The sequence below is a fragment of the Acanthopagrus latus genome, chromosome 23 (genome assembly GCF_904848185.1).
Source record: "Acanthopagrus latus isolate v.2019 chromosome 23, fAcaLat1.1, whole genome shotgun sequence".
Taxonomy (NCBI): domain Eukaryota; kingdom Metazoa; phylum Chordata; class Actinopteri; order Spariformes; family Sparidae; genus Acanthopagrus; species Acanthopagrus latus.
In genome coordinates, this window is record NC_051061.1 from 1541148 (window position 1) to 1566774 (window position 25627).

The 25627-nt window shown below is 42.9% G+C and overlaps 2 protein-coding genes across 2 annotated transcripts in view; both read left to right on the forward strand.

Annotated features, from left to right (window-relative positions):
* The first annotated feature begins 3402 nt into the window (after positions 1-3402).
* On the forward strand, positions 3403-11240 carry hoxb7a (homeobox B7a). Its single transcript, XM_037090204.1, has 2 exons — positions 3403-4019; positions 10276-11240. Exons 1-2 carry the CDS (start codon positions 3464-3466, stop codon positions 10560-10562), a joined length of 843 nt encoding a protein of 280 aa, XP_036946099.1. The 5' UTR covers positions 3403-3463; the 3' UTR covers positions 10563-11240.
* Positions 11241-16483: 5243 nt separating this feature from the next.
* The window catches only part of hoxb3a (homeobox B3a), a 90563-nt gene continuing 81419 nt past the window's right edge, over positions 16484-25627 (forward strand). Inside the window, exon 1 of the mRNA XM_037090192.1 lies at positions 16484-16973. The gene's annotated coding sequence lies outside the window, so the exon portion shown is untranslated. The remainder of the gene's footprint in view (positions 16974-25627) is intronic.

Here is a 25627-nt window from a genome sequence, read left to right on the forward strand (position 1 = left end):
AAAGAAACAAAAAAAGAAAAAAAAAAAAAAAAAGAAAGAAAAACGATAGCTTCCTTTCTTTGTGGAACAATTATTGTGGAAACATTTCTATATTGTTAGAAGTTTATCATTAACAATTTTATCTTTGGCAGCTGTATAGTTTTTAAGTTAAAAAATGATGATGGTGCACTTTTTACTGTACTTCTCACTTCTATGTTGTTGTTGTTGTTATGGCAATGATTGATTATGATGATGATGATGATGATGATGATGATGATGATGACGACGATGATGACGTAGCAATTAATGAAATTTCCAACAACATGAAACTGCCTATTTATGCCGTTTTAGTAGGTCGGGTCTCTTTTTTACACACTCTAATTGTCGTTTCTCGTTTTAGTTCGTTTTTTGATCGATGGTGTTTTGTTTTATGTTGTCTTCTTTTTTTTCTCTTTTTTGGGGTAAAAAGCATGCGCACATTGCAGATTTAAAAAAAAAAAAAAGAGAGAGAACATTCATAAAAATAAAAACGAGGAAAAAAAAATGAACTGAAAATGTTGCCTTCTGCATTTGATATGAAGCCGTGGAACGTACTGCTGAACTCATGTTCACTCAGTTATCAGTTAAGAAGCAGTTTCATATCAGCCTGTCACTTCTGATATTTGGTGATCAAGAGGGGGGAAAGAAGTTGCTCCTTTTCCTTTATCCACACTGTCTCTCCGTCCTCTCCCTCGCTCCTTTTTCTCCTTCACCTCTCCCACTCCCTTCCACCGTCTCTCCCTCTCTCTCTCTCTCTTTCGTCTCTGTACATCCTGTCAGCACCCAGACTGATAAAACCGTTCAGTTCACGAGGCCAAACATTTAAGCCTGGACTCGGAAATCTCCACTTAAAACAACAGTCGCCGCCCCATCACACACACACACACACACACACGGACGCGCACACAATCCACATCCTATCCAAACATCACATTATTTATGGCCTGGTCCTCTACCTCCACTTACATTATTACAGGCCTCTATATTCACCATTACACTGCCTTCCATCATCATCACGATGTGGACGGATTGTTTCCACATGGGGAGATCAAACGCACTCAGCATTCATATTTACACATGACTTCTTCATACACTCGGTTCTCAGACGCGTGTGTGTGTGTGTGTGTGTGGAATCTGCAGTCAAACCAAATGTCCGGCAAACAACGCGTTTCCAGGAGGCGTTTAATGGAAGAGCTTCGGGCTGGAGGCGCTGCGATAGGAAGTGTGTGCAGTTTGGGTGTGAGGGTCATTCAGACACACGGCCAAGCTGCAGGCTCACAAACAACCGGATCTGTCTCCACCGTGCAAAAAAAAAAAAAAAAAAAAACAGCAGGCAGCGGATAAAAAGTTCGCTTCTCACTGACTGAAGAGCCCTTTCAAAATAACTGTATCGCGATAAGGCGATGTCTGCATTTTTACACCGCTGCTGCAGAGCTTCCCATCTTCGTGTTGCTGTATTTGCGTTTTTGACAAACGAGCTTGGAAAGAGAGGAAACCCGTCAGGCCTCATCTTTGACTGAGCAGCTTCAGAGCTAATGCAACCTTCTCGTTTTTTTTTTTCCAACAGCGTTTTTGTCTGACCGTGTTTCACGCCGTGTGATCACAGCGTAAGGGAGTCCAAACCTTCATCTAAGAGACAAGGCGACACGCTGAGGCGAACTCTTCCCTCGCTTGTGCTTTAGCGTTGCAAAATTCTCACAAATTGTGTCAAATAACCGAGGGCTCATCGACACTAATGAACTTGGAGGTTGGTAATCGAACGCTGCGTTTGCATCCACTGAGTCGACAAATTAAACCTGCTGTTTTGAACTTCTCTGCTGCATATGGATCACTGTGTTTGTTGACTCCTTGATGTACACGTGTGAATCTGTTCTATGCGAGAGACAAAATGATGCTCGTGGTGGTTAATCCAATGTGCTCAGTGGGGTGTGGAGAAAAAACAAAAAAAAAAAGAGCTTTAAACAGTTGAGAGGGCAGGTGATGCAAGCACGGTGAAGTCGAGTCGACGCGCATTTGTTCCAGTTGTATCACCACGGAGACGTGACGCTTGCCCTTTTGGAAAGGTGTTTGACTTCATGACGCCATGAGGACGAGAGGTTTTACGCATGACACATCCAAACGTTACTCACTTAAAGTTCTGTGTCTGAAAACTAAAAGCCATGCGAAAGTAAAGCAGTGAAAATTACAAAACACACACACATATTTAGGGCTCATACAGTTTGTCCTGTCCTCCCTTTTAAGTTCTTCTCAGTTAGAAAAACAAATCAGCGGGTTTTTACGCACGGATAATTCCTCTCTGGCCTGTTAAACATTACTCTCAGCTCGGAGGGTTTTTTTTTTTTTTTTATCTCGATGGACTGACGGGGAAAAAAGGGTCAACGTCACGGGTACAGAAGTAAAGAAAGAGTCTAGCACCTGCACGCCAGGTGAGATTCCTCTGCCGGAGCAGGGACCTGAACTAATCAGACCTGAACTCAAAAACGTTGGTGATAGATCTCGAGTGGGACGGAGAACGGAGACACATCGGCCCTCACCATTTATGATAAAATGTGTGTCGACTGGTTCTTGTTCTTTTCTTTTCTAATGGAGTCAGCAGTGCGTCTTCTCCCCTGAACACAGCTGAAATCCTTCACTGTGAGCGTTTTGCATCAAGATTTTTATTTTTTTTTTTAAGTGCTCCCATAAATGTCCCTCACTTCTTGATTACACATCTTCATCTTCCATGCAGCCTGCAGTGAGCGGTTAGCAGTAGCGGTACCATGCGGGCAAACAACCGCGTGTTTTGTTCTGCTGTGTGGGACTCTGTCCTCTGCATGTGTGGTCTCTGGTGTGGGTTCAGTTCAGACGTTGTCTGAGAGAGGCAGGGGAAATCCATCTCGGCGATGAGCCCTTCTGGTATTCTCTGGTGCTTTACGCACATGTCGCGCGTCACTCCATTCCAAGTCCAATCAATATCACCTAATGGTGTTTTTTCGCTCTTTGCGCGCGACTTAACCCGCTTCTGTCCAGGCAAGCAGGACAGTAAAGATTTAAGTCTGAGCGGGATGTTGTCAGCAGCCTCAGCCGTTTTGTTTTCATGCGCTCGGTGATTAGTGGACACGTTCCGAGCCGCCGCTTATTGACTGGAATGTATAGATTATAGTGAATGTTGTATGGTGTGTGTGTGTGTGTGTGTGTGTGTGTCACTCCTTGTGGTTCTGCAGCTAATTTCTTTCATTATAATATTGCATCCGGAGGGAAACCCCGGCGGCCATTGGGCAGCCTGACATCACATGGACCCTGGGTCATGTGGTCCGCGAAGCAGGGATAGGGAGGGGAGGAGAGCAGTGGGGTGGGGTGATTTTTGGTGTAAATCTAGACAGTAATACTGCGTCAATAATTCACGGTGCCTCGTAAAAAGTCGACATTAAAGCGCCCCGGGCCTACAAATCACCGGCGCCAAATTATGAGTTCGCTCGACTTCGCCAACGCGCTGTTTTCTAAATATCAACATGCCGCGGCGAGTTGCTCCGCTCTGCTCTTCACAGACTCTCCAACCTCTCCCTGCCCGTCCTTCCCTTCTGTTGCTCCCGTCGCGTCCTCTTCATGCGCCCTCGTTTCCAGCGGATATCGCCTCCATGTCTCCGGTGGAAGAGGGAGCCGGGGGCTCCCAGTACCTCCCTCCTCGTCTTTTTCATCTCCTTCCTCCTCCTCATTTCCCTCCACCTCTTCTTCATCAACGCTCTGTTCGTCTCTGTCGGGACTGAACCGGAACAGCGGGAGTATTCAGCCTGGCGCGCATCCTTTCGACCCCGCTGAAGTGCTCTCAGGAGGGGCGTGCAGCGCGTTGGGAGCTGGGCCGATGTGCTCCTCTCTGGAGCGGTTCACTAGTCGGCCTCAGCTAAACTCGCTGAGCGCCAGGCTCCCTGAGCCGGCCTGCAGGAGGCAGACTAACCCGGAGCAGCTGCAACTCCAGACACACGAGGAGGGGCTACGGATTTACCCCTGGATGAGAAGCTCAGGTGAGGAGTTATGACATACGATGAAGTCATTAACGAGGCATACAGGTGAGAGGGAGGTTTTCACTGACAGTGGCTGAGGACAGGGATCTGTGTGTGTGTGTGTGTGTGTGTGTGTGTGTGTGTGTGTGTGTGTGTGTGTGTGTGTGTGTGTGTGGTAATTACGTTAAACGCTCTTTAAACTGTTGGCCTGGTTGCGCAGCGGCCAATGCCGGTAGCTGAACTATGCCTGTCTGTCTCTTTCTCTGTCACTTTTTACAACCTCTCTCTCACATTCCCGCTCTCATTCTCTCTCTCTCTCTCTCTCTCTCTCTCTCTCTCTCTCTCTCTCTCTCTCTCTCTCTCTCTCTCTTTTGTTGCACTGCGAGCTCCATAAAACAATAATTTAAGACTTGGTGAATATTCATTAGGTGGTATTGTGTTTCAGAAGGGGACAGTTGAGCGCAGGGAGGTTGGAGTATTATCCCAAACTGTCTGAAGAAAACCTCCACAGAAAATCTTCTTCCTTAACCTCTTATTCAGTTTCAGCTCAGCTCAGCCTCTCCTACCTGACGGTATAGCGTTTCTCTCAGTGCTAGCTGGCTCACTGAAAGCCCATTGTGCTATTGTACTGTCACCACAATCCGCTAATACTATAAACACTATAAATTAGCAGATGGGTTTTGATCTCTGAATGCCTGCCCTTTCCCCCGATTGTAAAAGCGGTATTGTGTGATAGAACCGGGCTTTGGAGCCCCGAAGCACAACAAACAGACACAGCACAAAGACACATGTTTGCGTTGAAAGGCTGAATGGTTGCACGTAAAAAAAAGGGGGGGAAATATGGCAAGAGAGTTCGCGCGTAAAAATCGCGTAAAGGTGAGGGGGGACGGTGCTCTGAAAATCAGTAACACGGAATCCGACAGGAGAGAAGAGATATTGTCCGCCAGTGCTCAGCTGAGACGAGGCCGTGAACGCGCATGTATGTTAGTTTGTGTGCGTAAAGGTCAGGAATGGTTAGGTAACTTCTTTCAAATAAGGGAGAACGTACAGAAGGGCAAACTCTGTGTTTTGAAGGAATCAGGTCCCTCCTCATTAGCAGCAACCTGGTAGGTACTGGACAGCTTCATGGACGCCACAAAACTCCTCATTAATTTCTGTCACCTCCTGCACTGTGTGCGCGATAAAGGGAGGGTAAAATAAGACTAGCATGATAACCATTTGCTTCAGGATTAAGACTGTCTTCTATTCTGACAGCCTGAGCAGAGAGGTAACATGTACCAGTTTCATTATATAAAGATGTTCACGTTAGGTTAGTTCAGGAAAATAGAAAATGCGTAAATAAAACAGAGGTAGAGTATGATATATGTAAACATCTATCGTGTGTGTGTGTGTGTGTGTGTGTGTGTGTGTGTGTGTGTGTGTGTGTGTGTGTGTGTGTGTGTGTGTGTGTGTGTGTGTGTATGTGTGGTCGTAGCAGCCAGCCTGTGTAATGAATTCGAAGATTTTCATTTAGATCGGATTCCAGTCCAAGGCGCGGGAGATGATTGGAAGGATATGTCCCGGATGTTCCCGTTAACAACCGGTAAACAAGACAAACACGTGAGGGCTTCTTAAAGGAGGCGCTCGAGCTCTCACAGGGACGCGATTGTGCACATATATGAAGTCACGAAGTCACCACTTGTTTCATAAATGTGTTTTTATACAACATACTACTGCTCTGTGTGTGTGTGTGTGTGTGTGTGTGTGTGTGTGTGTGTGTGTGTGTGTGTGTGTGTGTGAGAGAGAGAGAGAGAGAGAGAGAGAGAGAGAGAGAGAGAGAGAGAGAGAGAGAGCACAATAGAGTCCCTTCTTGTTGATTGCCTTAAAATTCCAACTCGAGTTTGAGCGCAAATAAATCACGGCCGACAGCGCGATATATTACAATGGAAATGAATTCTTTCTCTCTCACAGACTTACTCACACACACACACACACACACACACACACACACACACACACACACACACACACACACACACACACACACACACACACACACACAGTACCACCTCGCTCTCGCTGTGCGGCAGAGAGAAGTGACACACAGATAAACACACGCACACATACTTAGACATACTTAATCACACACACTTCCCCGCCGCTGACACTCAGTCACCCACACATGCTGAATGCTGTCCTCAATGAACTGTGACGCGCGCAGAGGACGCGCACGCAAGTGGAGACATAGCCAAGCAGAGACATGATTGCGCGGACGGAAATGTAACTGAAGCATTTAAAGCAGCAATCAATGAGTGTTTTTATTATTTATTTATTTATGTATTTATGTATTTGTTTATTCATTCATTCATTCATTCATTCATTTAATATAGTTTCCATAATGTAATAATAACAACACATCTTTATTATGTGACCAAATATAACAGGAGGTTAAAAGCATGGCATGTTGACGTCACATCTGTATTTGCAGTATCACGTGAATAAGAAAGAAATGAAAGAAAACAAAATAAACAAATGAATGTCAAGTTCCGGTGACGTCATTCAGTGAAAGTGCCAACCTATCGGAGTCGGTGGTCGTGTGCTAACAAATAGACAACACGCTAACCTGGCTGTAAACATGAATGAGACTTCCAAGGTAAAACTTTATGATCACCATCACTGATACAGGTACATTAATAGTTCATTCAACTTTAGTCAATAGTTGTTGACCGCCAACAAACAATGAAATTATGTATAAACCATCTGCAAAGCAAAATCATATTGCATTATAAATATCAGTTGTAATTGAACAGTTCTATTTTTATAACTCATTGTTTGTTAACAGTCAAATACTATCAACTAGCTATTATTTCTTGCTATTATTTCCTTACTATTATTATTATCATCATTATTATTATAATTAATATCATTATTATCATTATTAGTAATAGTATCATTAGTTACCATTTGTTAATGACGTTAATTATGAAGTGTAACAGACTCTCCTCTGATGTTTATTAGAAATACATGTAGGGATTCATGAAATGAAAGTAAGAATAACAAGTCTCCAAGACTCTCTGCCTGTTATCAGGTCATCTGTAATTTGATCAACTGTGTGTGTGTGTGTGTGTGTGTGTGTGTGTGTGTGTGTGTGTGCGTGCGTGCGTGTGTGTGCGTGCGTGTGTGTGCGTGTGTGTGTGTGTGTGTGTGTGTGAGATGGGAGACGCTGTGAGTAACAGCAAACAGTGAGCAAACCCACAGCCATTTCAGATTGAAAGCTTTTCATCATCCCCTCTCTGACATTGCTTGAAGCTCTTTGCTGCGGCAGCGATGACACGCGGAGTCATCCAGAAACACAGACAGAGACACACTGGACAACACAGTACACATGCATTATCAGAAGTTACGAACATTTACAGTCTTTGGCGCTGAAAGAACCATAGGCAGGCATTTAAGAGGGACTGAGGTCATGACCCCAAGTACCCCATCCGCCTTCCCCTCCAGATTTTCACTGTTTAGCTTATCAGTTACAGTGATAAAAATAAGTAACAAGGGAAAACAAGGAATACCTTTGTAAAACAAAGTGTATAGATTTGACTTGTAAACTGCAAGCTCCCCACAGTAGCTCCAGCCTGTGTCTTCTATGTGTAGTAGTCCTGTTCTTACCTGCAGTGTATAATCCCAGCCAAGACACTGCCTGTATGGGAAGCCTGTAGTCTTTGTGGCAGGCTTTAAAATCAATATCAAATCAAAGTAAAGCCATTTTTGTCCTTCAGCTTATTTACAGCTGGAAAGCAGATGGTCAGGGGACTGAAGATTTATACCAGTAAGATTGTAAAAAGATCCTAGTTTTATCCCTCAGTCTGCCTCTAAACAGTGTTCAGCTGCAGTGGGCTGTAATAATTACAGAAGTCACAACATTCAGATTGAGGAATTGTTCTTCGGATGATACACAACTGATCTGTGTTTCCTATGTTTTGGCATCATGGGCATGGTGTAACACTGTATATTTTGTCCAATTGCCAAACCTAAGTTAGCATTTAGACATGTAAAAGTTAAATATGACTTGCCAGACATGAACAAAAACACAACACACGGACATTCTATAGCAAAAAAAAGAAATGTTAAAAGACAAATCAGATAATCTGTCCTGCAGTATAACAGCAGCAGTATGAGGTTTTAACCTTCTCCGTCTCTCCTCTCCTCTCCTCACGATCCAGTCCTGCGAGAACTCGAACAGAAAATCTTTCCTCACACATTTATGAGCCCTCACTAAACACCAGCTAATGCTGTTAAAGTCCGCACAAACCGTCACAATGCCCGGGCTGATTCTCTACAGGCTGGTCGTTGCATTTTATTGCTGCTCAGATGACCTGCACACTGTTTAGAGATTCCACCATGGAAGAGCAGAAATGCAGCACAAGCCCAAAACCCTAAAGGTATAGTTCAACTGTTACTGAGAGTTCCTGATCATTAAACAAGAATCCTGAGATATAATTATCAGTAACGCTTTATACTGACCTTCATTAATAAACGGTGAATTTGTTTAATTAAACTGTAGTAAATTACTTCACTGTTACCTAACAATGAAATGTTCTACAAACTATTTATTGAGCAGTTGTAAAACATAATAAACATCAGTTGGCCATCCAAATACTGTTATTAGATGAACTACATCACTCAATTTCATCATTTGTAAACAGTCAGATTTAACTATAAGTTCACCATTTATTAATGGTGATTATAAAAAATGTATTTTAAAGATCTCCAGAGGAAAGAAGTTCAGATGTCAGTGTGGCCGGCAGTCGACCTCTGAGCTGCGAAAATGTGACCCAGTTTCTCTTTTAACCTTCAGGCACTGAGTGACCTCATGTAGACAGAAGGGCAACATGGTTTCGGTGCTCTTACTCAGCAGAGTGCACATTTCACACAAGCAGACATGTTTTTGGCCAACATGAGGGAAACCGCTCCTGGAAGCATCGCCACAGCTCATCAGCAACCACAGTCTGTCACATAGCACACTGTTTTCTAGCACTTTGATTATGCAGTGTACATCTCCTTTAAGGCTAAACACAGCGAGGTAAATATTGAACTGAGGCCCAGACAGACAGCAGCTGAACCCACAGTTTAACCACATCATTTAGGATGTGCTTTATGGTGTTTACTCAGCCACAAGTCAAATGTGTTTGCCAGGAAGTGGAGGTGACAACAAGTGGCCACAAGGTCTGGACTGCAGCACCAACACACAAAGGTGGGATTTAGAGTATTTATACTTATTTCAGAACTCACTGCAAAATGAATGAAGAAAATAATTGAGACAGTAGAGATGCTAAGTCAACATTTGTTCAAGGAAAAAAAGGGTTAGGGTCTGGATTATAGGGCATGTTCATCTAAAATGAATGCATTTCCTATTTGAATGTTTTAGAAATGTAAAGGAAATAAATATTACTCTTATCTATGATGCACTTTTCCCATTCAGCATTAGATTTATAAAATCCATAAGATCTCACAAAATTCACTCAAGAGCACTTCCATATTTCACAGTGACCTCTCTGCTCACTGTTGACCTGCTGGGGAAGTCAGTGAACAAACAAGGAAAAAAAAACTAACTAAAAAACTAATAAGACTAATTTCTATGAAAATTTGTATTATCAAAATTAAAATTAAAATGACTTTATAGCATTCAGTAGTTCAGACAGGGTCCAGTCCCTTTTCACCAGCTGAGAAGCAGCTGATGCAGCTGCAGACTGCTGGGAGAGGCACTTTGTTGTACAGTCTCATGATTTGGTTCCAGTTTCAACGTATTAATTCAGAATTTTGACGTTCGTATATTAGTATTTTACTCAGCATAAGTATTGTGCTTCTTTTTTTCTTTCTTTTTTTTTTTTTTTTAAATCTCAATCCTCAACCATTTACATTAGGCTAAAACCTGTCTGTGATAAGTCAAATGATTCATTAATTTTGACCAAGAATATCATTATTTGAAGTTCATTAACATTTCAAACATGTCTATGTTATAATATGTTTTACACATTAATTTAATTAAAATTAAAAAAAAAAACATCTATGTTTGCCTTTTAGACTTCCATTATATTTGATGCTAGAGATGGAAAATACATTTCACTTTAATTTAAACCCTGAGCCACAACTAAGATATTGTAGGACTTTCTTTGTTGAAAAAAAAAAAAAAAATGATAAAAGACTGAAAATAATTGTCACGACTTTCATGATCTGTCCTCAACAGATGACTGATAGTAACTTACATAGAAACACCAGGAAATATGTGTGTTTGTGTGTGCAGGTGGCGACAGAAGGCGCGGGCGGCAGACCTACACCCGCTACCAGACTCTGGAGCTCGAGAAGGAGTTCCACTTCAACCGGTACCTCACGCGGCGGCGGCGGATCGAGATCGCGCATGCGCTCTGCCTCACGGAGCGGCAGATCAAGATCTGGTTCCAGAACCGGAGGATGAAGTGGAAGAAGGACAACAAACTGACCGGCAGCGGCTCCCCAACTAGACCTACTGCTGATGAAGAGGAGGAGGAGGAGGGAAAGGAGGAGGAGGAGGAGGAGGAGGAGGAAGAGTGAAACTGATGACAGGACTGGACGGTTTAAGACAACAAGCAGTGTTTTTGCTTTGACTTAAAACTCAATATTAAAAGTGACCTTTGCCCCTCAGTCACGTTTCATCCTCCAGCAACAGCTGCCTGTATGAACATGTATGAACACGACACATCCACTGCAACAATTATTTGATTTTATCATCGAGCATTCTGTGCTGACTGTCATCACTTTAGTTTTTTTTAAACAATATAATATAATATAATATAATATAATATAATATAATATAATATAATATAATATAATATAATATAATGCAAGCTATGCTAAAGACAAGGTAGTACAGTTTCCAAACAAGATAAAATGGTTAAACCATCCTGCACCATGCAGTTGTCAGATATAGTTAAAAAAAATAGATTTTTTTTGTTTTTTTGTTTTTTTGTTTTTAGCTCCTCTTCCCCTGCAGCCCAATCCACAGTCAAATAAAATGTGGGCAATAAAGTTTCGGGAAACCACAGATTCATTCACATTTGCGTCAGTGACCAAGTTCCATATAGGTGTGTGTTCAATACATGTCAGTTCACAGTATCTGTGTGTGACCTGACTTCAGAGGGGACAGTAAGGCATAGCCAGTGACCAGGATTCATGTCTATGTCTCAACATTTTAAAGTGAAACCAATTGATATTTGATAATTGATATCAGTTTTTTTTCTTTCTTTTAATCTTTTTTTTTTTTTTTTTTTTTTTTTTTGCCTACACCTTACCAGAACAAAAGCACAAGGAGAAAGGGTTGGAAAATTTAACTTAAACAAACATAAAGATGCAACACAGTTTTGTGTTTTGCTTGGTTTGCAGAAACTTACTTTGCCAACATATTTCCTTGAGACTGAGTTGTAACCTGACCTAAATGTGGATAGGTGGTTGTAGGGGGAGAAATAACTGGCATATTTTTATATATCAGATATAGATATTTCAGATGTTCCAGAAACAAAACTGAAATAATTCAGATGTTAATAAAGGGCCTATTTCTGTTGTACTCCACAGGAAAAGCTTGTGTTCTTGTTGTGGGCTTGGCATCTTCATAATGCCTGAAGCCTCACTGAAACATCAACACTTCTTCCTTTGTGCTTACTGTGCAAAATAAATCTCAATGGGTGAAAAAAAAAGAAATGATTAGCTCTGTGGTATGCTTTAGAAATACTGGACTGAAAGAGCATCTCTTCTGGCCTCCAATCAGAGCTGTCACCAGTTGTTCAATATACTGTGGTCCCCCTGCAGAACCCCATCCATGAAGAATTTGTGTTCTGCCTGCATGGCCACCAACCAAACTGTGCACTATTTTCTCAATATCTAGGAAAAATGTGGCAATATTTAACAGTTGATCAAATTAACTGCTAGTGGTCTAAACAGTTTAAATCCATACAGGCATGAATTTGCTGTGGATAATGCATTTTTTTTTTTTTTTTTTGTCTAATAATCTTCACCACGTCACCAAGAAAAATAACATTTGGGTTTGATTCTGTACAAAATATTATTCTTCAGTTACAATTCTGCTGATTCAAACACACACACACAAATTATGCAAAAGTTACCTTGACGTAGATGCTGTTATACCTAGAATAACCTAAAAATTAATATCAAACTGACGTTAAGTATGTTTTTGATTGTGCAAATTGATACAAGCCACCTGGTTCAACAATAGCTATTTTTATTTCTTATTTTATTCAACAATTTACTTCGGAATATTTTTTTCGGGAGCTGAAAGGGATATCTGACAGTGTTACAATGAGTCTCTGGATTACACCTTTAACAATAATTTGTAGCCTGTATTTGGTGTTGTTTTCTGTATTTGCACCAGTGATTTCATGTTGTGTGAGCTGAATTTGTTCAGCCTGAGATGCACTTCTTTTTTGTATGTAAATAATAATAATGATAATAAAAATTGCATCGACTTCTTTGTCTCGTCGCTCAGTCTATGTCCTCTGGAAACATGTGAAGATGGCAGCTTTTTCACATTGTTACATTTTGTGTGGTTCAAGTGGGAAAGAGAAAAAAAAAAACAGATCATAACATGAAATGTTGAAATGATCAAGCAGGTAAGTAAATAAAAACAAAAACATGAGTGTGAGATTCTTATTGAGTAGTCCCAAAGATGTGGCATGCAGTTCTCTTCTCACATCATATAATGTAAGAACAGCTTCTGTTGGCCCCCTCTAACGTGTGGTCATGTCAACGATAACATCACACAGATAAACCGTACGTGAAAACACAAAATTGGGAATTAAATTTGGGACCAGTATCTAGTTTTCATTTCAAAATAACTGATCTATGGAGACATTTAGACCAACTTCCAACATGTTTTGTTTCATATTCATTCAGCTCCTCCACACGTGTCAGGGTAAATGTCCACGTTAGATTGCAATATTCACATTTGGATATTTTTGACCCTGAGAGCAGCGTTCAAGATAAACATGTGTTCACACGCCAACATCTGCGGAGGAACTCTCTCAGGAGAAATGAGAGATTCCCCGACAAAAATACAAACACACACAATATTTCCATTGTACATCTTTTTCTCACTCTCTCTCTCTCTCTCTCTCACACACACACACGCACACACACACACACACACACGAGCGCGCACACACCGCGTTATTAAGTTCCAACCATCCTTTATAGATTTCACTTTGACTTGAGAGTGTAATCACGACTTCCACAGATTATAAAGCACAGTAATGAGCGCCAATGCGCTCTTAAACATCCTCACCTTGTTTACAGGTTTAAATATATCAATGGGCTTTCACCCCCTATTGTTAAAGCTGTTAGCTAAATAGCATTGGAAGTCTCAGCATTTACATTTGTTTCTTTATTTAGCAGGAATGCTAAGATATCATACAAACTGAACTGTTAAAAAGGAGAGGACATCTGTGACTCTTGGATTTTAGTTTCCTCCTGTTTGCTCAAAATGTAGCTTCAATCACATGACCCGTGTCGGATTCCCCTTATCTTAATACTGTATGGATTATTTCCTGTACAACACAGCTAATTATGTTACCAGAGAAAATTTGATTTTTTTTCTTTTTTTTTTCATTTTTGTTTTGTTTGTTTTTTTTTTCCTGACGCACATTGAACCCGTCCTGGCTTCCCGTCGCCGCTTGATAATCCAAGCAGAAAAATATCTTTAATATATAATAAAAAAATATCAAGACAAACCTGACCGAGAAAATTGTTACTAAAGGAGAAAGGGAACAAATGTTTGCGTTAATGTCCCAGGTCCATTTTAAAACACAAATTAAAATAAAATCACATCGTCTGAATACAGGCGCGCGTCTCTCCTCGCGTAAACAGAATATGAAGTTATATATTCATATATTTTCATGTATGTTTGGTTCAGAACACACTCCCATCTACTAGAATTACCAATTGCCAGTCTGACTGCAGTTTCTTCACCTTTTACCTGAAATATTTCGCTGTTTTATGCGCCAAAACCATCCGTGTCTGCTCCATTCACGCCAGACAACGTTTCACCCAATCCAAACGAAATTTCCAGGAGGCTGTTTCTCCTCTGGAAGCCCTCTGCTTTCTGTAGAAGCCAAAAAGACTACGTGAACTGTTGGAAGGCGGCTGTGTGTGTGTGTGTGTGTGTGTGTGTGTGTGTGTGTGTGTGTGTGTGTGTGTGTGTGTGTGTGTGTGTGTGTACGTGGCGAGGGGGTGTTATAGCAGGTCCTAATGCCTTTATTGCGTCCATGAAAAGGCCGGAAACCCTAATGAAAACAAAAAAGCACACAAAGAAAGCAACAGACCGCGGATCGAGCCTGTCTGTGCCTCCTCTCTGTGCTGCTGCTCCGCTTTCTGTTAATTTTTAACGCAGGACATTTGCAGAAAGGAAGCGGTGGATCCGCGTGTCCCGCTGACCAGACACCGTGCAGTTAGGAGAGGTCACATGTGGGTCACCCAAGGCCCTGAAACCAAGTCTTTGGGGTTTCAATTGAATACGAACTAAATCTGTGCTAGTGGCTAGTTTACCGGGCGTCGCAACAAATCCAAGCGTTCTTTATTCAGTCTCGTTCATGGCAGCTGGGATAGACTATTATCGCAGGCACACACCCAGGATTTCTCAGTAAAATCACAGCTGTTAGACGGAATCTTCATGATGCGGATAGAAGACTGCAGACAAACAGTCAACTCGTGGCTGTTTGAATGTGGCCAAACCATCATGTTGACTCCTCGTCCGACGCGCTGGTGTTCGTATCCGACATTTTCGAGAACGTTTGCAGCCTTAATATCACTCAGGACACATTCTGTGTGAGAACGGTGCAAGCACGTAGCCTGTATGAGATCCGAAGGTGTCGGATTAAGGCTCAGGTTCCTGTGTGGGATGGTGGGAACTTTGAACAAAAATAAATTGTTGCATTTAAACACTTTCCGTCTAAACACTAGGCGTTGAAATGCAGCCTCCCTCATGTGTGTTTCCACATCTCCTGTGTGAGGAGCAGTCCTTCCCTGGCCGCATCGGGCTGGTTTCAATTGTGTAAAGCAACATTTTGTGTAAAAGAAAGAAAAAAAGAATCACTGCGGTGTGCTTGCATGGTCTCTGAGCATCCTGCGGCTCCGGGCCTGCAGGCCGTTAAAATGGTGACGCGTTGCCGCAATGCGAAACCGCCTTTACGCACGGCTTTCCGGGCCCGCACCAGCACGCAGGTGATGCTGCTGCTGTGCCTGCAAATCCCCGGCGGCCAGATTTTCACCTCCACTCAAAAATACCGTGCAACATGTCAGCCTCTGCAGCTTGGCAGATGCTAACATGGAGCCTCCTGGACAAACCTAGCGAGTCCACAAAACACTGACAAAACAACAAGTCTAACAATCATATAATTACGGGTGGTTGGTGATGAGGACAATTGTGTTCCCACCCACCCAAACTGAGATTTTGCAGAGCAGAGGTGATGAACGTTGTTTTGGTTTCCACCTCCGAAGCGCCTCCATTCATACGCACATCTATCCTTTCTCTACGTCTGGTATGAGACACTGCGGAGGTTTAGTCGCTCCAGACACCGCTCCTCTTCCAAAAAAAAACACTGAATGCTGAGTGGTGTAAATCACTCAGAGAATACTCTCGTGTGGTCACGTTGAGGCTATTTTCATTTGAATGCATTTTATCATCGCTGGAACGGGATAACAAATAGGTCAAAATATGACTAGAATAAAATGCATATAGTGCTTTGCTTGGAAATTTCTCTCTGACTGTCACACTGACTGTATTTGTTGTTTGGGTTTTTGGGGGTTAAGTAAAATGCATCTCCAACCTGGACAAATCTCTGATGAGGTTCACACGAGTCCAACATGTGTAAATAAATAAAGCAAGCGATTCATACACTGCGCAAAACGTCTTAACCGTCACAGGAGTCACACGAGAGAAGGAAAAGACGCGAAGGAAACAGAAGCAGAGTTGTTTTCTGTGTTTTGGGCGCTGCTGCCTCGCTGTCTTAAAGAACGGCAGAGAAGAAGAAAATGGCGGCGGAGGGAAAGAGAAAGAGCAGCTCCCCTCTAACAGCACTCCACGAAGAAATGCAATAAATTCCTTGTTGTTTTATGAAAATTTACAACTTTGTGATACAAGTTTATGAGTGGCCGCGCGCGGGGATTGGCCGACGGGCTGGTCATGTGGACGCGCTTAACGTGAACATGAACTTTTTATGATTTCCCAAGTGGCTATATTGCTGCTGCACTCCGCTCCGGCCCGAGCAGCCGCCGCTCCTCGGTCGCTCTGCCCGGGGCTCGCAGAGCGCCGCTCGGAGCCGGGCCATCGCGAGGAAAATTACGCCTGGCTCTAATTAAACCGCCTGGTTAATGAGAATACGGGTTGTGACTGTGGACACCGGCACGAGGAAACGTTGACAACAACCCGCCCCCTCCTCCTCCTCCTCCTCCTCCTCCTGCTCCTGCTCTTCCTCCTCCGCTATGGCTCCGTGATCGGTCTGGTCTCGTGCTGCTGTCTATGCTAAATCGGCGGACCGAGATGGGGACAGCTCCGCTGTGATGAGCCGAGGGATGGGGCGAGCCGGGAGTCAAAACCCGGGAGCAGCGTCCCGGGTTTTGAGCTCATTAATTTTATCTTTAATTGCAACCATGCAGTGTGTTCCATTTGTCACTTGTCACCGCGAGGATGAAGATGGCAGGGGCGGCGATGAAGATGATGGCGGTGTTTTGACGACTGGCTGACAACGGGGAACGTAGCCCCCTTCAAATTTCCTCCTCCTTCTCCTCCTCCTCCTCCTCCTCCTCCTCATGCTCACCTCCTCGCGCCGCCACCCCTCCATCCAATTATCATCCATCCGGTCTACGTACGGCAGGGCTGTCTCGTGCCAGTCCGGGGTGCTTCGGGACACCGAAGCGAGCTGCAGGTGTGTGGGGCTCGTGACGGATTATCAACAAACGGTAAGTGCCAGTCATGCACGTTCCTCCTCTGGCAGCCCCGCGCGCGCCGCTGTATGCGCATTGTTAAAGGGAAACAAGCCGAGCCGCGGCGCGTCTGCGTGACTCCGTTGCTTCTCTACATTAAGGTTACAAATGAGGTGTTACTTTTCCGTCAGATTAAAGCGCTTCCTCGCTGGATTAGGCTCCGTGATGAATTCTCCAGATGAATTGGCTCCCAGAGTGGTGGGATTAGCTGCGGAGGAGACATCCATCGCTTAAAAACTCGGCTGCTTGAGATCCGGAAGATTAGCTGACGTCTTTTTCTTTTTTGCCTCAAGCCGTGCTCGGTGTGTGGAGGGAGGGGGTGGATGTGTTCATGAGTGAGGCTGGCTTTGATGTGGAGGCAGGTGTGCTGGATTTGTCAGATTCCCATTTTGAAATTGTTTATTTTATTTCATGTTGAAGGAAAGGATTTGCGTCTTTGTATCTGTCTTATTTGGTGTCAGCACCAGGCTGCAGGCAGAACTGAGCTCAGTCTGCTCTGTGTGTTTCTTTACCTTCTGCTGTGTTTTTTTTTTGTGTGTGTGTGTGTGTGTGTGTGTGTTTTTTTGTTTTTTTTTGTTTTTTGTTTTTTGTATTGTTTCACTTCCAGATCTCAGTGGAAGAGCTTCCAGGTTCTTTCAGCTGGCTGACAGCCTGTGTGTGTGTGTGTGTGTGTGTGTGTGTGTGTGTGTGTTTGCGGACACAGGAATGTTTTTCTGTCACGGTCTGTCCAGCCTACTTTTATGACTCTGTTTCCCTTCTCACTTCCTGCCTGCGGCGGGCGGCTGTTTTTTTTTTTTGTTTTTTGTTTTTTTCTTTAATTATTATTGTTTTTATTTTAATTCTATTTTTTTTATCATTATTTCTTTGTTTTTTTCTCTTCTCAGAGTTAACCGCCCAGCACCAACAGCCTACACCCTACACACATGCACATCTGCAGCTCTGTCTGTCTGTCTGTCTGTCTGTCTGTCTTCGCTTTGGTCTCCAATTTGTTGCTCTGTCTCAAATATCAAACAACTCCACTGAGGGAATCCCTTCATCCCAAGACACACATACACACACACACACACACACACACACACACACACACACACACACACACACACACACACACACACACACAAACAGCCCTTCCACTGAGATCTGGAAGGAAAACGAATACTCGTAAATGTCCTCAGCTGCATGTCGGTTTATGTTGTAACTAAACGCTGTCTCTGGTTCTCTGGGCTGTGTTGTACAGCACCCAGCTCCAACTGTACGGAGCTACTATTCTGTTATGATATTTTTTTTTTTCGTATTACTAGTATGAGTATTATTATGAAGACTTTGTTGAAAATTGCTGTAAGAGCAGTACTGTTTACTTCTACCAATACTCAAGCCTATCTTCCATGGTGTGAAGACTGTTGACAATGTGGAGATCTGAAATGTAAACGATTCTCCTCGACCGGGACACGATCCATTGTTTAGTCTCAGGAAAACCAAACTGGTCATTGGTAATTTGGAAACACACAGCGAACACGACGAGGTTCAGGAGCTTTATTTTGAATCGTTCATGTCATCCACAAGACATGGCCATATACTTTTCACCAAAATACATATTTCAAATTCAACGTTTGGCAAAGCTTTGGATATGCGCTCGCCGACGTGTGCGCTCTGCTGACACGGACACCATGAGCGCTGTGCGTTGTGCGGTTTTTTTGTTTTTTTGTGTTTTCTGCTGAAACACAGCCCTTCCGTTTCCTTTCTTATCCAATAAATACATAATAAAACTGTCGTCAGTTATCAGAAATATAATCATCTAGTCAACATGAACAGGCCTATAATCTAATAATGATAGATGCAGTCAGTGACGGGCATCTTTAGCTCTGTCATCACCAACTAGTATTGTGAACATTAGTGGCCCCCGCGCATGCCATCATTCATAAACATCTTATTGACTTTTTCCTGTGTTTCATTTAGGTGTAGCAGCCTGTAGGCCGGCATGTGCACCGCAACCGTATCACCCAGCAAGCACGTCAGAATCAGATTACATCCAGTAACATTATCTTCACATCCAGTGTAAACGTTTCTATATTTAGGAAAGAATTAATAGCCCATCTGCGTACAGCAATTATGGCGATGGGACGCGATGCTGTCATTTTAAGCGGTTAGGCTTCAAGCAATCCGTCGTGTCGTCGCAGTGCTGTAAGCAGAATACCTAAAGGCTTTATGAATTTAATGTTCACACAACGCGTCCTTGTTTCAATACAACAGCACGAGCATTTCAACGTTAAACGAGCTCAAGTTTAAAACATACACGTGTGCGCGCGCGCGTGTGTGTGTGTGTGTGTTGGAGAAATAGTGTTAAAACAAAGAAACTCCAGAGGTCGAACTTGTCTGTTAAAACCAAAATTGAAATTACCATAATTCTCATTTCACATTTGATGTAAATAAACGGATAAGACAGAAACACTATTGTGCCGCAGTATTGAGTCTCCGCTTATCTGCTACAATCAAACAGTCAGTAGCAGGCCTCCGACGAGATGTGGTTGATTGTGATGTTAATAAGCATCACATTAGGCCTATTATTAATAATACCCACAGCTGATAAAAAGTATTTTTGTCCATCTAACAGTTGGTACAGTTCTGTCTTATTTCAGCCTGTTGTCAGCAGCAGACAGAACATTCACGGGACTCAAGCCAAGTATAACAGTATATACATTTATTGACACAGATATACAATTGTACAATTATATGTAAATTCTATACACGCGTGTAGTCTTGACATCAATACCAACTGCATTACACGCATACTATGCATACACATGGCATATTGTACCGAATAAAATATATAGATGAATGCACAATCAAAACACTGAAATGTACATTCCAGTTGTGTAGCCCATAGTTACTCAATAGCGGACAAATACCAGGTGCACATGCAATATGAATATATGGAACACGGTGTGTGATCTCAGCTTTAGTGCAGGAGAGTGGAGGAAAGCAGGCTCACGCATGAAGAGCACGCTGTGCTGGGCAGCTGCAGGAGCGGTGCGCCGCTCACCCGTGAGGCAGCCGGCAGCTCCGACACACGCCTGCACAACGCTCTGGTGCCATCTAGCGTCCTGTTGGCAATAGTACCGAACATCCACACGCAGGAAAACACCGAGGCTTCATCCTATAATTCCCCCTTTCGTCAAAGACTGTTAAACATACACGCTGTGCTTCCGGGCGTCCCTGCTGAATGTGTCTCTGTCGTCGTTTTGAAGGTGTGATGCGCTGCTGGCAGTGTGTGTGACAGTGTGTGTATGGTCTGCATTGTTTCAGCTTGCTGACAAACTGGTGATGTGCCCGGCGACTTTACTTTTTTTGCGCTCCTTGGAATGAAACCAGATCAGACATGACATGACGAGAGGCAGAGAGCGCGTGCACGTGCGCGCATGTGACCGCGTGGGTATGAGTGGAGTGTACAATTTGTCTTTTGTCTCCCTGGTTGCTGGCCTCTTCTGCCTCTCTTTGAAGTGAGAGAGAGAGAGAGAGAGAGAGAGAGAGAGAGAGAGAGAGTTGTAGCACGGAGGGAAACAGAGCTGCTTCTCCCGCGCGCTCCCCCAGTTTAGGCCTGGCCGCTGTTGCACTGTGGTGAATGAGGCGTGGAGAAATGCGTGCACGCACAAGAACACACAAATGGGTTCTGTGTGTGTGCCCAAGGAAACAGAAGCTTAGGATGTAAAATTTGTGCTGATTGGCCTGGGCCTCGCTGTTCCGTTAACAGAGGCAACCAGCGGCCCCTTTGTGCGCGTGCGTGCGTTTATACGTGTGTGTGTGTGTGTGTGTGTGTGTGTGTGTGTGTGTGTGTGTGTGTGTGTGTGTGTGTGTGTGTGTGTGTGTGTGTGTGAGTGTGTGTGTGTAAAAGTAATAAGTCTTCCTTGCTCTGTGGCTTCATTCAATCTGCAGATCTGTTGTACACACACGTATTTGCATCCAGGTGTGTGTGTGTGTGTGTGTGTGTGTTTGTGTGCTCGTGTGATCATTTAAAAAGACCCTTGTGCGGAGAGTGCGGGGGGGGAGGCAAGAATCCACGGTGTTGCGTGTAATTTATGACTCTAGTATCATCTGACTTTAATCCGGCATTCAAAATCAACTTCAGTGTATTAAAATGGAAAATCAATATTCTGCTTCCTCTCATCTATTTCTGTTCTGCTCGACAGCAGCAACCTCAATTGGATTTACTCTATAGTGAGATGAGGACTGTGTACTGTCAGGGGGAGTTCCCAATGATTATTCAGCTGCACGTGAACCATACATGTGTGCACCACCGTAATTATATTATATTATATTATATTATATTATATTATATTATATTATATTATATTATATTATATTATATAGACTAACAAACCAGTGTAAGTCTACCACTGCTTGATAATAATAATAATAATTGTTATTATTATTATCAGTAGTAGTATTAATAACAATCACAATGAGAATATAATAATAATAAAAATGATAATATAATGATAATAACTTGGAATGTATTCATTTTTCACAATTCTAATTATTATATTAAATACAATAACAATTAAATCTGTAAAAAAAAAAAAAACATGCACGTGCGGCTGAATTGCGTTAATTTTTTTGATTTTTTTTTTCTTCTTCTTCTTCTTTTTTTTTGATTCAGCAGCGACTCAGAGAAAAACAAGCGGCCCTCCCCGTGATGCTGCATTCATCTAACCGTTAATCTTTAACTCGTCCCGGGGCCCTTGTGCGGCAGGGTGCCCGCGCGCACCGGTAACAGTCCGATGAAGTGACCCAGAGCGCGAGCTCACGGTGGCGTGAAGGACGCGGCCGCAGCGCTGCACGGAAACAATTAATACATTAAAACTAAAAAGCTCTGGTGAGGCACTTTCTTTCAGTTCGTCATTAACTCAGGTCGGAGAGGTCGGCCAGCGCGCGTACACACACACACACACACACACACACACACACACACATTCTGTTTCCTATTCTGCCTCAAAGGCATGAATATTAGAAGTGAGTAATCGTGTTAAAGAAAACAGAACTGGTTCGGGTAAATTCCAACTTTACCTCTTTTCGAGTACATGTCTCGTTCTCATCTCGTTCATTTACAGCTTGTTTAAAACCTTTACAGTTCTGTAGTTATAGGAGCACAAACAACATGTGAAATGTGCGTAATTATTATTTTAGAAAATGATTCCTCTTCTGCCACGGTTTCTTTGTCTGTATTGTCTGTATTTCAGACGACTTTTTTTTTTAATTTTATGGTTTTAAAGCTTAATACATTATCCCGTTTTAATTAGAAAATAAATAATACATAGACAATCACACTCGGTTGTGTTAATGTTTTATGACGTTTAAAAGCTCCCCTCCTTTTCTCTGCAATGTCTGAATTACAATTCTGAGTTTAAAGAAAGTGTCCGTCAGTAAAATAAATACCAAAGGTTTCATTTGATAGTTCATTATTTCACAGTCATGTTAATAAGTGAAATGAAGGAGATTTGAGTCTCGCCGGGACCGAAATGAACCGCAGATGAACTGTGCAGTGCGTGTGCGCGCACGCGCGTTCCTTGTGTGCATCACGGCGCATTTGTTCGTCTGCTGTTTGCTGCGGGCCTGTTTTTCACTTCGTCGCCATTCCTCGGACTTTACAAGGAGTCATAAACGGCCATAAAGCCATAAAAGTCTCGAGCTCTCCCACACACACACACACACACGAAGAGAAAAAGAGCCATAAAGCTATAAAGCAGCGGTCCGACTCCTCCAGCTTTAATTGTCGATAATCCCTGAAGTTTCTCAGATTCCTGGAGTTCCTGCAGCGGCTTTGAACTGTTTACGCCGCAGCTCGATCCCTGTGATTCGCTGCGCAGAGACATAGCTGGATTAACGCGCACATCTCCAATGAAAAACGCGCTTATTATAATAATTATGAGCAGCGGCAATGTCTGTGCTGCGTCGGATCGCTGTTATTGGTGCTAATAGTGGTAAAAGTAAGATCATCTGTGTATTTTAGTAATTGTAATACTCCTATTTAACTCCAAAATGTTATTGTGATCACTGTGAGTGCGATCTTATTACTAAAGAGCAATATGTAGGTTGCACTGCGTTATAGAAGCCGTCATAGTGCCGCTCGACTGTAACTTAAATGCTCCAAAAACACAGATATTTTGTATCCATGCTGTATTTTCCAAAAGGCTGTAGATCAGTAATGTTTAAACGGAGAACAGGAGAAATACACAAATTGGGCGCGTGTAGTTACGGTCTCCCTTTAAGGTGTATCTCTGTGTGTCTCTGTCCTTCTCCCTCACTGTCACACACACACACACTGCCTGCTCCAGCCGGACACACTCCCCGTGTCTTGGGCAACAGATAGTTTCCAGTCTCCGTTTCCGGTCCTGGTTCCGCCGTTTGGTGCCGTTTGCGCCCCGCTTCACACCTGCGAACACAAACAACACGCCGCTCATTAGGACGAGGCTGCACGGACAGCTAGCACTCAGCAGGCTACTGTATGAATATGTGGAGGCAGTCACATGATACTGCTGCATGTAGCCATGTTAGCCTGAGGCCATGAATGGAGTATATTAGCCTAAGGCTAACACTTAATGTTCACGTTTTCTGACCTTGTGTAGCTTTTTGTGTTCAATGTAGTTTTATTTAAGAAATCCAAACTTTGTACTCTAATATGATCAATACATATTAAATAATAATACGAGAATAAACAAGCTGTCCTCAGAGGAAACGATGGTCCAAGAACCCTGTACAAAGCCAAGCATAAACCCATTCTCCTGTACATTTCTTCCACCAGTACTGCAGAAGGCTCCTTTAAAATACGTCATAATACAGCTCCTAGATTATCAACGCTTCACCCATAAGATCCCACGTGGTGTTAAAGAGTTTACACTAACTGGATAACTCTCCTCTTATAGTTTTATGTGAGGTAATAAACTTTTAAAGACCTGTCAACGCCATACTGCTGGATTATATCAGCGGGATTAGAGCATGCTGTACTTACTGTACGGCTTCAGTTTTGAATTGCTTTGTAGAATACCATGCTTAGCACCGAATGCTATTTGCTAACACCTGAAGCTGTTATCAAAGTGAATGTGTTATGGAGGATTTAACATCAGAAATGTATAAACGTGTTAATCAAAATCAGTTCAGTAGAAAGGCAGCCTGCCTGTGAGGGGAGCAGGTCGGGCTAACAGATCGCCTTCAGAGTTAACAGACTTATGAAGTGTTGCAAAAAAAAAAAAAAAAAAAACGTCATAATCCCAGAAACACTTAAAGCTCACCTGCTGAGGCCTGTCGTTAATTTACGCGGCGTGATACCGTTTAATTCAACACATGGTAAACGCGTTCAAACAGCATATCAATCCAGCCTAGTTGTTTTACACACACTTCCTACTATGTCGACACACTCTCGCGTTGGCTCGACCTGCTCCAGTGGATAAATCTGAATATGTCAGAAAGTCATATTTACCCTGCAGGCAGCAGAGCAGGTAGCACTGATATAATGCCAGAGCAACAATAAACACCAGACCTGGCCGGCTAATGCAAATGGGCTGTGCATATATATATGTATACATATAATAATAGTATTACCGTCCTGTGTGTCCCAGGCTGGAGGCCATGCCTGTCCTGTCCTGTCCCCGCTGCTCATTAATGATTAAACCACAGTCAGCCTCCAACACAATGCTGCCGCTTCCCGTTCCCACAAAGCAGAGAGGAAACTGAGCGTCCTGCCAGGGGAGAGAGGAGAGGCAGAGAGAAGAGGGGAGAGACGGGTCAAAACACACGTTAGCAGGAGCGATCCCGTCTGTCTGTGTGATCCTGCACAGAGAGCGAGAGTCGGGGATTATCCTAAACGTTATTATCTGTCTGCCGGCTCCGAACACTCACTTTAAAAAAAAAAAACGGAGGGAAGACGCGGAGGCATGGGAGAGGGCGGGAGGGCGAAGTAAAAGTAAAAATAGAGTCTTTGTCCCTATTTGTCAGGCAGACTGTCTGCAGTTCGGCCACGCAGACAAGTCAGAGCCTGTAGTACACTGAGGAAGACGCGGAGAGGGAGACTTATTTATGGCTGCCTGCGGTTATTTTACGACCTCAGCGACACATATTCCGTTTGTAAGCGCGAATGAAAAGCAGGCCGACGCAGATTTTCTTTCGTCTGTCTTTCTTCAGGAGGTGAAAAATTAGAGAGCGGAAAATTAGAGGCTGTGAATAGAGAGGGCATGAAGGATATCGGTTATCTTTCTTTCAAAACTTTAATTCCAAAGTACAGAACAGTAGCAGGCCCGTAAAAGATTTCGTGTGTGTGTGTGTGTGTGTGTGTGTGTCCAGTCTGCTCCCGTGATTTTTTTTCATTTTAGCTCCATTTATTGGCCTACTTATAAATACTGACAGTAAAACAAATAATAACGATAATTAAAACAAAAAAAAAAAGAAAACTTCAATGCTGAAAGTAACAATAATCAGGTTTTAATCAGCCGTTGAGATATCAGTGTTTTGGCCTAATACAATTGAGTAAAACTGTATTGTATTAATTTTATTCAAAAACTTTATTTTTATTTTTACCAATGTTAAAAAGAATAATATATAATATACAATCAGGTGATACTTGACTTTCTTCAGTCTAAACG